Here is a 15,037-nt window from a genome sequence, read left to right as displayed (position 1 = left end):
GCATCTACTCCCTCTTTCTTCCCAGGTAACACCAGCCTTTCCCTACCCTCACCTGTGGGCAGGCTCCCAAAGAACAGTAGGGTGAACACTGAACTGTGTGGTTGAGCAGACATTGGCACACCTGGCATGTGCCCCAACGCCAGCGCTCCCCAACTCTGTGTGTGCTCCCCTGGTGCTCACATTCCTCACAGGGCTCTGTTTGACACCTGGTGGGGGGAAGGAAGGGAAAAGCTGTGGTATTCATGAGTATCCACACAGCCAAGTGGGCTTCCCCACCCTATATACTCCAGGCCAATTTAAAGAAACAAGGAACAAATCACACTGAATCCAAGTTCCTGGGTGCCTCAGCCACACACACACACACACACACACACACACCAAAAGAACATCATGCAAATACAAACAAATATAAAACATACAAATGAACACGGTGTCAAAGAGTTCTATAACTCAAGATTTTCCACATCTTTCTCCTCACCATCTTTCAGGCCAATTTACTCTCACCCCATTCTACCTAGATCCTCTCTTTTTCTTCCTGGTTTTCTCCTAATGGATCATAAAACAGAATCAAGGCAGATGGAAAGATAGACAACCTGATCATAGGAGCATAGATTTAGACATGGAGGAGGCCATAGATGAACAGAATGGCCTTTGACCCTAGTTTTATTGAGATTTGTCCATGGGCTAACAAATACCCTGGGCTGGAATCTCAGTAGACCAGTAATCCTTTTGGGAGAGGAGACAGGAAAATGGGGGCCCAAGTAGGTTTTTGGGTCCTGGTATTTCTGGATTGTGGATTATGGATATTGTGATCCCTATGCCTCAATGCCCCCATGTTTTGGAGTACAGGTATTATTGCTAAATAAGTTCCAACATTTGAAGGTATTAGTATGGGGCTTCCTTATATTTGGGGGGTTCAGGTATTTGGGGGTAGCTTAGGTGTAGTGTTTTCAGGATGATGATATCCCTAGACAGGTAGGAGTTACCTTCGAGCCTTTCGGTAGATGCCTCGGCACCGGTGACCACGACCCATGTGGCTAGGGTTGCTGGGACTTCGGAAGGACCACTGAATGCTCTGGCTCCCACAGGGGCCCAGACACTCAGCCCATGGGGACCAAGATGACCAGCCACAGTTCACTAAAGATTAGTTCACAAGGGTTGGGGATAGATGACCCAAAATCAGTTTGAAAAGATTGAGTCAGGAAAGGAATGCCCCAGCAGTTAGGATGAAGGGGTCAGGTCAGGGAGAATGGCCTAGGTCCTAGAGTAGAGGATCCTAGGAGAAAATCCCAGGCAAAGGATCCAGTGTAATAGAGGATAGCTTAAGGAAGAGATATGAGGCTCCCAAGGTGTCAGGGGCCATGAGGTGAGGGGTCAAGAGTGGCATATGGGGGAATAATTCTGGGTATATCTCACCAGCACAGTCAGGGTTAGGTTGGCATCGACGTAGCCGGCCATCCTGACATGTGCAGAGCCGGCAGTTGATCTTGACCCGCTGCCCTGGCCAATAGCGGGTACCTTCCACCAGGCAAGGGCACTGCCGGGGTCGCACACACTGTCCATCAATGCCCAGGACCTGACCTTCAGGGCACCAACAGCCTGAGGGGTAGGTAGGCACAGAAGGACACTGAAGACAACTACCCGTGACCAACCCCTGAGGGCTAAAGAGTAGGCCGAGTGATGCTGAAGGCCATTCCCCAAGTCTCTGCCCATGAGCACGTTACCTGAACTGCAGGGTTGGTCAGATGGGCACTTGACCTGACTGGAGATGTCAGCACAGGTCAGAGGGCAAGGGGCACAGGGCTTGGGTACCAGCTCTCCTGGACATGAGGTGACATTGGGACAGCCATCCTGTGAGCATGCCTCTGGGCAGAAGCAGAAACAAGAAGATATATTGAGGACAAAAAAAGTCCAAAAACACTCCCTTTCCCCCAACCAATTGTCCCATAAAAATTAATAATAATAATAATAATAATAACCTACATTTCTGTAGTGGTTTCTTGATAAGGAATCTATAGGGTAGCTAGTATAAGTATTATTATCTCCTTTTTCAATTAAAGAAATTGAGGCTAAGTGCTAAGATAGGCCTTTGGTCATAGAACTAATCAATAGAAGAGCCAGATTTTGAGCTCAGGTCTCCTAATTTAAAGTTCAATACACTTATTACTGCAGCCCATTGCCCTAATTCTAGCCATTATCCCACTGGCATGTCCCTTCCCCTTAGGTGGGCACTCACTGGTTTGGAGGGTGCTGTGGGGGCCCCCAGGCAATGTGGCACAGGTCCGGCCACCATTTTGGGGTGGGTGGCAGACCCGATGTCTAGACATAACCCCCCTGCATGGCTCCAAGCATTCAGACCAGGGGGACCAGTCACCCCATACACCATCCTCTGTGGGAAGGGAGAGAGTCAAGGGAAGGGCAGGAATGATAGCAGAAAGATGTAAGAATATTGGAACCAGGGAGAAGAGGGGAATGAGCAGGAAGGGGAGAATTTAGGAAGGGAGGGCACAGTGAACAGAGACAAAGGAGGGGGTGCTCCAGTCAGAAACCGAGAAGCCTCAAGAAACTCCTTCTACCTCTTCCCTTCCCTCCCTTCACCAGATTTCCCCCATCCCCTGGGTTCTGCTGAGGCCCTCTTCCTCATACTCTAGAAGGCTTCCATAAAACGCATTCCCAGCCTCCGTCCTCATGCCCCAGGGCCCACACTCACCAGCGCAGGCAACAGTGAAGCAAGCCCGGGCTTGGTGTTCCAGGCCTAGACAGCGCTGAAGCACAGGGAGACTAGGGGGAAAGCACTGGCGACTGCGAGCCTGCTCCCCAGCCCCACAAGTCTGGCTGCACAGCCCCCATGGGGCCCAGGATCCCCATGTGGCACAGCCCTGCTCCTCAGAGGATGGCCTCAGCCCGTCCCTCACCTCACAGTCAGGCTGTCCATCACACACCTGAGGGTGGGGAGGGGATGCGGACAAGATGGGCAGAAGGTAAAAGGTCAATGCGCAGGTCAGAGATCAGGCAGGAATGACCAGAGTGACCCCCTATACCCATGACTCTCACCTGTTGAAAACTGATACAGTGGCCATCTGGGCAGGAATATTCAGGGCAAGGAGCCCCAGTCTTGTTAGGAGTCGTGGGGAATGGAAGCCTCTCTGGGAAGAGAAGGGAAGAGAAGGCAAGGTAAGGGAAGGCAAGGGGAGGCAAGGGAAGGAAAGGGAAGGAAAGGGAAGGCAAGGGAAGGCAAGGGAAGGGAAGGCAAGGGGAGGCAAGGGAAGGGAAGGGGGAGGCAAGGGAAGGGAAGGCAAGGGGAGGCAAGGGGAGGCAAGGGAAGGGAAGGGAAGGCAAGGCAAGGGGAGGCAAGAGAAGGCAAGGGAAGGGAAGGGGGAGGCAAGGGGAGGGAAGGCAAGGGGGAGGCAAGGGAAGGGAAGGGAAGGCAAGGCAAGGGGAGGCAAGGGAAGGCAAGGGAAGGGAAGGGGGAGGCAAGGGAAGGGAAGGCAAGGGAAGGCAAGGGGAGGCAAGGGAAGGCAAGGGAAGGGAAGGGAGATAGGATGAAGTGTCAGGGAGGTATTCCTCTTGTCAATGATAACGTCCACAGGCACAGAAGCCATTCCATGAGCACTTGAGCCCCCTATCCATAAACTCTGGCTCCCCTTCTAGGCCCTCACTGTTGGGGGGAGGAGGGATCAGGACTGGAGGAATCCATACCACAGTTCGCTTCGTCTTCCCCCTCTGGACAGTCAGGAATTCCATCACAGAGTCGAGTCAATCTCAAACATAGCCGGGGAGCTGACCCACAGGGGAAAAGCCCTGGACACGGTGGCAGCTGGGTGGAGCCTATGGCACAGAGCCAGTTTCCATATCGTTCAACCATGTCAGGGTAGAAGAGAACCATGTCAAAGTAGGCTGAAGCAGTGGACTCAAGGGAGAGATCTAAGGTTGAGATCCAGAAGACCCCTCTCTATACCCCACCTTTCAGCGACTGTCCTGGCCAGAAAAGCTAAAGAGATCTGGGGTAAGGAGATTGGATGGTGCCAGGACAGAGGGTGCCCCCTAAGGAAGACAGTAGGGGATAAGGTATCTTAATTTCTAGAAGAAGTGGGAGAGCAAACACTGGGAAGCCTTTGGGTAGCTCCTAGCACGTGGTTACAACTCCCTGGGGGTGAGAAGGGCAGACTACTCACCACAGGTATCTAAGCTTTCATCAGAGCCATCTGGGCACTGGGCAGTCCCATCACAGAGCTGCAGGTAGGGTATACAGTGGAGGCTGAGGGTGCAGGGCATATAATGTGGGGGGCAGAGCTGCCCACAGTCCAGCTCGTCGGTGCCATCCTTACAGTCCTCCTCATGGTCACAGCGCCAACCCCGAGGTATACACTCACCATTGCCACAGCGAAACTCATAGTGACCACAGGATAGTCCTATGGGCAGAAAACAACATATAATTTCCCCTAGTTCATTTGTATGAGTTTTATCCCTGTCTAACTAGACTGTAAGTTCCTCAAGGTTAGGAACCATATCTTCATATTTTGTGGCGGGAAGACGACTGGACTGGGAACCAGGATGCCTGTGTTCAATTTCTGGCTCTGACAACTTAGGCCTTAGGCAACTCACATCCCCTCTAAGGGCTTCAGTTGCTTCATATAGAAAAAAAAATTCAAGATTATTGGACTAATAACCTATAAAGTCCCTTCCAGCTTTGAATTCTGTGGTTTTGCTTCCAAGTTTTCCCTTCTTCCCATTCCCACTGCTAAGCCCTAAATCAGTCTCATTCCCTCACACCAGGACCATTGAAATGGGTCTCCTAACAGATCTCACTGCTTGTATTTTCTCCTCCAATCCCTTCAGCTCCCCATAGCCAGATGAATCAGCATGGAACAGTGGAAAGAATGCTGGCTTTAGAGCTGAAAAAGTTGGTTTTGAATCCTAGCTTTACTACTTACTAACCACTGTGACCTTGGGCAAATTACTTAACTTGTCTGGGCCTCTGTTTCTTCACCTGTAGAATGATGGGGTTTAACTAGATGACCTCTAAGTTCCTTCTCAGCTCCAGGTCTACAGTCCTATGATGATATGAACGTCCCTAAAACGCTGATCATGTCACTCTGATGTTCAACAACCTTCACAGGCTTGCTCCCCATGGCCAAACTCCAGGGTCCCTACAGTCAGACTGAGAACTCTCCAACACGGCCTCCCGCCATGTTAGACCCCCCTCCTCTCCTGCCACAGCAGTCCCGTTGTGCCCCGCCATCACTGCCACACAGCTCCCACCTACCATCCTGTACAGCTTCCAAAGGTTTTCTCCAATCCCACCTTCACAAAGCCTTCCCTCATCACTCCAGCCCAAAGGGAGGAAACCCCCTGTGGCACTTGCTCATGGTACTACCCATTTCAATGTCCTGTGCACAGCTGTGGCTTAGAACCCAAGTGGGGAGGCTCAGTGTCCCTTAGATTTTCTTGTCATCCTCTAGCATGCCTAGCACAGGGCCAGCTATACCATGAGCCCTCAGTGAAGGTTCAGATTGACTGAGTCGGCCTGAGAGGCCTAGGGGGCCCCAGTAGTGGGGGAAGGGAGGAGGTTGGGATCATAGGAGATCATTGCCGTCTCCTTGGGGCACAGGCTCTCTTTTCAGAAGCAGCAAAGTCTAGTGGAAAGAGTCAATTGAGAGCCTGGAGACATGGGTTCTAGTCCTATATCTTCCACTAATTAATAGAACCACAGAGTAACAGAATTGAAAGGGGCTTAGAGATGATTTAATGTAAGGGTTCTAAACCTAGAACTCATTAACATATATATCTATATATACATATATACACACACATTACATACAATGTATTGTATAGATATATGTTCATATATTATATATTGATAACTTGCAATATCATTGGTTTGCTCTGTAATCCCTGTACTTCATTTTATGCGTTTATGTGCATTTGATGCAATTTATACACTTAAATGCATTGCTCTGAAAAGGGGTCCAGAGGCTTCACCAGATTGCCAAAGGGGTCCATAACACAAAAAAAGGTCAAGAACCCCTGATCTCCCTCAACTCTCTCTTTTAGCAGATGAGGAAATGGAGGCCCAAAGGTAGGAAGTGACTTGCCCAAGGTCATGTAACTAATTAGGAACAGGACCAAGGCTATAATCTTCTGACTTCACTCTAGCAATCTAGCCACAACTTCATTTCCTCTTCTACCCAACAGGAATGTTACCACCTCCCCTGCCTATCTTATAGGAGAAGCAAGAGGATGAAGGGAGATTGGGAATGGATAATATTCTGGAAAAGTTGCACGTACAACATAAATGCAGCTTGATTATATCAATAAGTATCATGGTATTAAGGTGATATTATCATCATTGCACTCCTATTACCTCTTTCTCTTCCCCAATGTGGCCAGAGTCACCACTCCCCCCTCCCCAACTCATAGCCCCTTCCTACCCCAGACCTGCTCACCAGGACTGCTGACTCTGATCGGCAAAGTTGGTCCAGTCTCGAGGTTGCCCATGGAGGGTCCAGTTGGGGTATCGGCAGGGGGAGTAGGTAAAAGGGGAGAGGGGCAGTGCCTGGGTCCCTCATCTGCCCCATCTACACAGTCCCAGGCCCCATCACACAGCTGAGAAGTGCCAACACATGTTCCATCTGAGCAGGGCATCTCTCCAGGGCCACAGTTCTCCCATCCTGTGGCCAAAGAAGGAAAGAATTAGGGTCTTACTGCCCATTCAGGGCATACTATGCATATCCCTCAGAATATGTGAGCTCTGGGGCAAAGGATGAGCCCCTGCCAAAGAACATCACATATTTGCATAATGGATATCACCCTTCAGGTAGGCATCATGGGAAAAGTAGGACAGGTAGGGTCTTGTGCTGATTTGGAACAGATGGTACTCATGGGAAAAAGATAGGACCTGAAAAATGGATTGGTACTTAGGGTAGCAAGTAGGGTGTACCCAGTGAAATGGAGCCCAAGGGCTGGAAAAATGGAACTTACCCAGGCAGGACTCCTCATCAGCACCATCTGGGCAGTCAGGATGCCCATCACAAAGTTGGGCCAAGGGCAGGCATTGCCCATCAACACAGGGCAGGGAACCCACAGGGCACGGGCAGCCACGCTCATCTGCCCCATCTCCACAGTCATCTCGTCCATCACAGTGCAGTGACAAGGGCAGACAATGGCCTTCACCACAGGAGAACTGCCCCTCTCCACAGCCCGAAGGGGCACAGCCTACACACAGAGGGGCACTGAGATCTCAATATCAGGCCCCCTGCTCCCAAGACAGGGGTTGTCCAACCCTCATCCAAGAAAGACCTTAGCCCTTTTATACTCCTAATGAAACAACACCTCCCCCTCCTCCCCAAACACACATACATACACGAACCTTGAGGCTAACTTTCCAAAACTCACAGCCCTTGGGAGTGGGAACACTGGAGTGAGATGGGATCTGCATTCTGGGAGTATCTCAGGCCAAGCATACACACACAGAGACATTCACCAGGACTTACGCACGTGTAGACACAGACCCAGAATTACCCTTCTCATCAGAGCCATCTCCACAGTCGTCCTGGTTGTCACAGAGCCACTCCTGGGGCACACAGTACCCATTCTCTTGGCATGGGACTTCACCCTCTGCACACTCCAGCACCATCTCCCCACACTGGGAACCTGCTTCCCCGCAGTTCCACTCTCCTGCTTGGCATGTGCTAAGGAAATAAGTGAGGTCAGTGGTGGGAGAGAAGTACAGAAATTCCATATGGGCACAAAGACTCAATTTCTGCCCTGCCTCCACTTCACACACACCCTCATACACTCACCAGTTCCCACAGTCCCTCTGCAGCGTGGTTCCCCATGGGAAGAAGCTGCCTCTCCACTCACAGGGACAGGCAGCTGGCTCCAAACAGACCCCGCCTGAGGGAAGAGCAGTATGCAGAAATGGGATAGGGAAGGAACCCTCTCAAGGTTCCAGATCTCCTAGTCAAGGGAATGGTGTGCCCCTACCCAGGTCAAGCATCTAATAAACAGCTGCCTAGAGTCATTCCTGCCCATTCCCACTCCTAACACTAAGGCTGCCCATGCTCAGAGCCGCCCCCCACCCCATGCTTTGAGTATCCTCCTCCCTTCCTACCGGAAGTGCCCATCTCTTCTGCCCTATGCCCCATGTCCTACATACCATGAAGCAGAGTGCCCTCAGGACAGAAGCATCCCTCCACACAGGGCACAGCTTGACAATGCCATGCAGGATCAGGACCAGGGTTCTGGCAGGTGGCGGGGCAGACAGGGCCACAGGCTTCATAGACCTGACCCCCCTCACACTGTATAGCTGTGTAGATCAGAGACAGAATCAGGTAAGAGTAGCCCAGGGTCATGAGAACCTATGAGTACTAGTTAAACTAGAAACAATGGGCCTCAGGACATGCAGGCACTGGGCAATCTGGGCACCACAGGCATTGACACTTGGGAATGCTGGGAGTAAGTAGTAGAGATTCTTAAACAATTCCAGTGTCATTCTGAGTGGTTCTCGCTGCCCTGGGTGAAAGAAGCATCCCCAGGAGGGTAAGGGAGTAAGAGATGACAGGCATGAAAGAGGAAAGGCACTCACGACAGAGGTCCTGGCTGCGCCAATGCATGTGGTGCCCATGACGGGCACACTCCTCTGCGTAGGTAGCAATAGCTGAACAGAGACACTCACAGTCGCCTCCTGAGTCACAGCTGCCAGAGAGATGGTCTCAGCACCTGATCCCCAGCCCACCAAATACATAGACAACCCTCACCTGACCTTCCTGCCCCAAATTTCAGCCCTTCCTTACCCACAGGCATCATACACACACCACTTGTAGTGCTGCTGGGGGGGTACCTCCACATGGCAAGGGGCAAAGAGTGGCTGCAGCAGCACCCCACACCGGGCCCGGGCCCAGCCCACCCTGTGGGCATTCACCTGCAAGGAAGAAGAGAGTGGGTGCGGCTGTGTCCCCTCATACACAGTTCCCCTTCTATGATGCCTAGATTTCCCCCCCATGGCCTCAGGCCTTCCTGACCTTCTCCTTTTCCTCTCTCAACCCCCTCCCCCATCCCATAGATAGTACAGGATTATATCCATTTCCCCCTTACAGTGCAGGGATGAGGCATGTCCTCCAGGCTTGGCTCGGGGCAGAGGAGGCTGAGACGCCAGGAGTGGGCAGCCAGTTCAGCTGTCGGCTCCAGGACACCTTGACGGCTCCGAAGGTCATTGGAGGCATCACCATCAAAGTCCCCACACAGCCCTGCCACACGGCCCCGGAACTGGGGGACCAACTGTACCATAACCCGTGTGCCTGGCAGGGGAAGAGGCAAAGCAGGGAGACTTTAGAAATGAGCAGTCCGTAGTCTTTACCAGAGGCAGCATAGAAATGGTGAGGTGGTCATTGTAAGGTTTGGGACCTGAAGTCAAGAACGAGATTCAAGTCTCACCTTTGACAAGGGGGACCCCCGTGAGACTACAGGCAAGTCTCTGAGCCTTAAGCGAATCAGTAAGACATCAACTAAATTATAGTAGTTGTGATCTTCATGGCATCAGTAAAATCGAAAGGGCAAGGTACCACTAAGGATTACTGTTGGGTTTTTTAATGGAGGTAGGTTGGGATACTTCATCGCAGAAAGTTCTGGATTTCCCCTTGGAAAGGAGGTCCAGAGGCAAGGGAATGTCTTCATGACTAAAAACAGGACTTTTGTAAAGGGGCGAGGGGAACAGAGGTTCCTCAAGATTGATTTAGCAGGAAGAAACGGCTTAGGATTCTAGCTGCACCCAGAAGTCATACTGGCTAGAAAACTACAGGGAAAGATGGATAGCAGGGCAGCGAGGTGGCGCAGTGGATAGAGCACCAGCCCTGGATTCAGGAGGACCTGAGCTCAAATCTGACCTCAGACACATGACACTCATTAGCTGTGTGACTCTGGGCAAGTCACTTAACCCCAATTGCCTCACCAAAAAAAAAAGAAAAGAAAAGAAAAAAGAAAGATGGATAGTGCCAGGAGTCAGAGGTCAAGATCCTAGCCTTAGTCTCAATGTCAGCCTAAACCTAGAAGGTGATATAAGGCTCAAGTACTCGTTATATCCCAGAGTGAGGTGAGGCCAACATAAATGAGGATGGGAGCTCAGAGACCGAGAACTGAGGGTCAAGTGGAGGTTAAGGTCAGAGGTCAAGAGTTGGGGCCTGACCTCCATCCCAGAGCAAGGAGAGGCCAAGGCGAGCAGTGAGCAACAAGGAGAGACCAACTTGTCTCAGGCTCAGCCCGGGTCCTGTGTAGATCTTGGGAGGGCGCACACTCACTCCATTCACCGTCACTGCCCGACCTGTATGGTTAGGGACATCAGGAAAATATTGTGGGGGCTGTCCTAGATCATCTTTGGGGCCTCTGGTCTCCCCCTTCCCAAACAAGGGAAGGTATGGATGAGGCAATCAAGGCCCAAACATAAGCCATGTTAGGGTAGGGAGGAGTCTAGATCGTCAGCTCCACTCCCTGATACCGTCCCCCCTCTGCTGCCATTCCCCTCTCCTCAGGAAGTGTTTGCCCTCCCATGAGCTCCCCCCGATTCCCTGACCCCAGGCACCTCTGAGCATGTGCACAATGGTGTTCCCCAGACGAACGGTCAGGGCCTTGGTGCAGGTAAGGCCACTGGTCCCACAGGGTAGGTTCTGGGCAGAGATGGCAAAGCTCCCATCCACCTCCCGCACCAGCAGATACTCGCAGGTCCCAGGAAAGGTGAATGCCAGGCCATCAAATGTCACGTAGTGAGGGGCGCCTGAAGCTTGGCACCGTCCACTGCATTGGTGACCTGTGCACCGCCACTGTCGGCCCTGGCACACACTGAATTGGGGAAAGGCAGAAGGGATCAGTGGGACAGGGTGGGGTCGGAGAGCCAAGGGTCACTAGCCTTAAGGGCATAGGGTCAAAGTCACGGGCAGTTACGATATCGGCTTAGGAACACTAGCACTAAGTCGGTTCTGTCAGAACACGTCAGGTAAGAAACTGAGGCATGCCAAGGACAAGGAGGCTAGTCAGAATGCTCCCTGACCTGACTGAGATTCAGAGAGTCCCCAGCACGTCCTCGGCACTACCTCGGCACTACCTTAGGTAGTCCTTGAGACTGCCTTGCACCCACCCTTGTACATAGTCATTTGTATGTTATCTCCCCTTTAAATCGAGATCCTCAAGAGAAATCAATTCATCAATAAACATTTATTAAGCAACTACTATGTGCCAGGCACTGTGCTAAACAATGGGGATACAAAAAGAGGCAAAAGACAGTCCCTGCCCTTGAGGAGCTTACAATCTAATAAGAACAGAGACTATATTTCACCTTTGTTTTGACACCCAGCAATTAGCACAGTGTCTGGTATACAGTGGGCACTTAATAAATGTTTATTGACTGACTGACTGCCCAGGCCAGACAGAGTCAACCAACCCCATTCATAGGCCAGGTAAGATGCCGAGTTGTCAGGTGATGGGGGCTGAGGTCACTAGATCACGGAGGCCTTACCAAGTATTGCAGTCCTCCTGGATGGTCGAGTTGGGTGGGTACAGCTGCCCGCTGTGTCTGCAGGGGCACAGTTCAGGGGGCACACAGTGTTCGCCCTAGGCAAGAAAAGAGCAAATCAAAGAGCACCTACCAGTCAGCCCTTCTTATTGGCCCTGGGAGCCAGGGGGCAAATATCAAGGCTGATGTCCTGGATGCACACCAGACCTGACCCCCAGAGTGCCCTCCCTCTGTCTGAACTCTCTCCTACTCACCAGCAGCACAGTGCCCAGAGGGCAAATGCAGCCATCAGAAGTGTCCATGGGACAGGAGTCATTGGCACTGAGACTGTCACAGGTGAGGAGGCAAGAGCCTGGGGAGTATATGCGCCCTCCAGGGCAGAATGCCACTCCTGGGGCACAATCCTGAGCTGTGCAGTTCCAGATGCCTCTGTCCTGGCACACACTGCCGGCAGGGAATGAGAGTCAAATTCACTAAATCTATTCTGTGCCAACTCCCACCCTTTGTCCCTGGGCCAGAAAACCCAAGCATCTCCCAATCCTAATCACACAGGAACCCAAATCTCTGACACTGATAAAGGAGACCCAGGAATCCAGAACCCAGCCTTGGCCTTGGGGACCCCAGGACTCAGCCCCTCCTCAAACATGACTGAAAAGACATAGGATACCCCACATCTCAATCTAACATTCAGAGGTACCATGCATTCATTCATTCATTTATTAAATGGCACCCTAGCTAGGTGATGCCATGGATAGAGTGCTAGGCCTAGAGTCAGGAAGACCTGAGTTCAAATCCAACCTCAGACACTTCCTAGCTTTATGACTCTGGGCAAGTCACTTAACCTTCATCTTTCTCAGTTTCCTCAACTGTAAAACAGGAATAATAACACCACTTACCTCCCAGGGTTGTTGTGAGGATCAAATGAAATGATATTTGTAAAGTGCTTAGCACAGTACCAACACATAATATGAACTTAATAAATACTTGTTCCCTTGTCCCCCCTCTCTTCCATAATAGCTAACATTTCTACTAGCTTGGCAATTCCATCAGCTCCCAAGGGTCTAATTATCATCTCCATGCAGATGACTCCCAGATCGATATATCCAGCCCATCTGTCTCTTCCCTGAGCTTCAGTTGAGAATGCCTGTGGATGATGATGAGATCAAAGGTATGACCAGTCCTGTATGGGGCTGAGCTGGTGCGAACGCATGGCAGCTGAGGAGGCAGGGGAAGGACATTCACCTGAATAATAAAGCCCCTAAGTGTATAAGGACAGGGGTTGGAATCTAGAACAGGACTGTGAGCCAGGTACCGGGCACCTCAAAAAAGGGAGAGAAAATTACCTAGAAGTTGTCATTAGGATCCAGGTGCCATGTTGTATCTGGATAGAATGAATCTCAAAGGAGGAGGGGTTGTGCTAGCAGCAGAGGGAGGGTCTGAAAGGGCTGATGGGGAGCAGGAAGTATGCCTCTCCCTCCTTCTGGCCAGTGCGTGTGTGTGTGTGTGTGTGTGTGTGTGTGTGTGTGTGTGTATGATTGTGAGTGTGTGTGTGTGTGAGTGAGTGAGTGTGTATGTGTATGTGTGTAATTGTGTGTGTGTGTGTGTGTGTGTGTGTGAGATGAGAGGGAAGTGTCAGGAGCGGAACTTGAAAGAAGATGCATCTGGTATTGAGACAATGGATATCCAAGGTTCTAGTATCTTCTGACATGAATCAGGTTTCCATGATAGAAAGATGATACCCCAAAGAGATCAAAGAAAGAGGAAAAGGACCCACATATATAAAAATATTTATAGCAGCTCTTTTTGTGGTACAAAAGAACTGGAAACAAAAGGGGTGTCCATCAATTGGGAATGGCTGCACAAATTACAGTACATGAATGTAATGAACTATTATTGTGTGGTAAGAAATGATGAAAGGGAAGGTTTTCAGTGAAACCTGGGAACACTTGTGCGGATGAATGCAGAGTGAAGTGAGCAGAACCAGAAGTACAATTGATACAATAATGTAAAGACAAACAACTTTAAAAGACTTAAGAATTCTGACCAATGCACAGAGCAATTACAGCTCCAGAGGACTGACGATGACACTGCCTCCTGACAGGACTCAGGGTGCACAATGAAACATATTTTGGGTGTATGGTCAATGTGGGAATTTGTTTTGCTTAACTAGGCATTTTCCTTGCAAGGATTTGGTTTTTCTTTTTTTCTTTTAAATGGGAGGTAGGTGGGAAGGAAAGAAAACAAATGCTTGTTAATTGAATAACAATAATAATAATAGTTAACATTTATATAGCACCTGCTATGTGCCTGGCACTGTGCTAAGCACTTTACAATCATCACTTCATTTGATACTCACAACAACCCCAGCGGGTAGATGCTATTATTATCCCCATTTTACAAATGAGGAAACTGAGACTGAGTTTAAGTGATCTGCCCAGGGTCATACAACTAGTAAGTGTCTAAGGCAGGATTTGAATTCAGACCTTCCTGACTCTGGGCCTAGCACTCTATCCACTGTGCCACCTAGCTTATTTGGTTGGCAGAACAAATAAATAAATGGATGGATGGATGAATAGATAAATGAATGAATTCTATATATGCACATATGTATATGTGTGTACATATGTATATAATACATATGTATATATATATTATATGGAAGATGGAGGTAGTGCCAGAAGAGATCTAATACTAGGACAATTTGTAAGCAACAGAACAGGGTATCCAGAGGTCAAATGGAAGGAAAAGGCACATGGGGACAGGAACATGCTAGGGCTCACTGAAGCAAATGGGGAGAAGGGAGCAGGAAATGGTTGCAAGGGAAGGGAGCTTTTGCCTTAGGAAGGTTTAGGCTCCAGATTTTGATGAAGAGAAAAGAGTTTGTTAACCACAGGACAGTAGATTGCCACCACCCTTCCCAGGACCAACGATAACTGAGCCCCAGACCTGACAGAGGATGTTGGTTTGAATGGGGTGAGGGGGGAGCGGGGTTAAGAATCCTCAAAGCTCTGGACTTGGGCCAGGCTAGGTCAACCCAGAGGACGAGTACAATATTTCATCAAAGCCTCTGCCCCAACAACAGCAACAACAACAGTTGGAGTTTATATAGTGCTTTAAGGCTTGCAAAGTGCTTTACAAATATTATCTCATTAGGTGCTCACAACAACCCTGGGAAGTAAGTGCTATTATTATCTCCAATTTAGAGATAAGGAAACTGAGGCAGAAAGCAGTTAAGTGACTTGTCCTGGGTTACACAGCTAGTATGTGTCTGAGGCTGGAGTCACAGGCAAGTCTGCTTCTATCCACATTCCACCTAGCTCGATAGATGGAGAGATATATATGTGTGTGTATGCATGTATGTATATATATGTGTATATATACATATATACACTTATATACATATACATACACTATACACACACACACACACACACACACACACACATATATAAAATACATTAAGGTTGACTAAGTACTTTACAAATGTTTTCTTATTTGATCCTAACAACAGTCCTGTGTGTAGTAAAAGAGTCA

The 15,037-nt window shown here is 49.8% G+C and overlaps 1 protein-coding gene across 24 annotated transcripts in view; it reads right to left on the bottom strand.

Annotated features, from left to right (window-relative positions):
- The window catches only part of SSPO (SCO-spondin), a 99,517-nt gene that overhangs the window by 67,424 nt on the left and 17,056 nt on the right, over positions 1-15,037 (bottom strand). For 23 of the 24 annotated variants that reach the window (XR_003567216.1, XR_003567217.1, XM_027841076.1 and 20 more), the window contains 21 exons: positions 11,758-11,947; positions 11,507-11,601; positions 10,577-10,833; positions 10,184-10,318; positions 9,097-9,299; positions 8,796-8,923; positions 8,588-8,697; positions 8,159-8,308; positions 7,803-7,896; positions 7,522-7,691; positions 6,982-7,215; positions 6,447-6,671; positions 4,176-4,412; positions 3,700-3,828; positions 3,055-3,146; positions 2,711-2,942; positions 2,237-2,389; positions 1,725-1,865; positions 1,417-1,599; positions 987-1,137; positions 53-206 (listed from right to left, as the gene is read on the bottom strand). Coding sequence is in view for 22 of the 24 variants with exons in the window: in XM_027841076.1 (XP_027696877.1) it covers positions 53-206; positions 987-1,137; positions 1,417-1,599; positions 1,725-1,865; positions 2,237-2,389; positions 2,711-2,942; positions 3,055-3,146; positions 3,700-3,828; positions 4,176-4,412; positions 6,447-6,671; positions 6,982-7,215; positions 7,522-7,691; positions 7,803-7,896; positions 8,159-8,308; positions 8,588-8,697; positions 8,796-8,923; positions 9,097-9,299; positions 10,184-10,318; positions 10,577-10,833; positions 11,507-11,601; positions 11,758-11,947 (3,463 nt within the window). In the remaining 2 variants the exon portion in view is untranslated. The remainder of the gene's footprint in view (positions 1-52; positions 207-986; positions 1,138-1,416; positions 1,600-1,724; positions 1,866-2,236; positions 2,390-2,710; positions 2,943-3,054; positions 3,147-3,699; positions 3,829-4,175; positions 4,413-6,446; positions 6,672-6,981; positions 7,216-7,521; positions 7,692-7,802; positions 7,897-8,158; positions 8,309-8,587; positions 8,698-8,795; positions 8,924-9,096; positions 9,300-10,183; positions 10,319-10,576; positions 10,834-11,506; positions 11,602-11,757; positions 11,948-15,037) is intronic. The other variant, XM_027841085.1, reaches the window with a different exon arrangement.

Source organism: Vombatus ursinus, unplaced genomic scaffold, assembly GCF_900497805.2.
Source record: "Vombatus ursinus unplaced genomic scaffold, bare-nosed wombat genome assembly UNPS02014852.1, whole genome shotgun sequence".
NCBI classification, from domain to species: Eukaryota; Metazoa; Chordata; class Mammalia; order Diprotodontia; family Vombatidae; genus Vombatus; species Vombatus ursinus.
The sequence above is the reverse complement of the archived record's forward strand: the minus strand, read 5'-3'. Positions and strand labels throughout refer to the sequence as shown.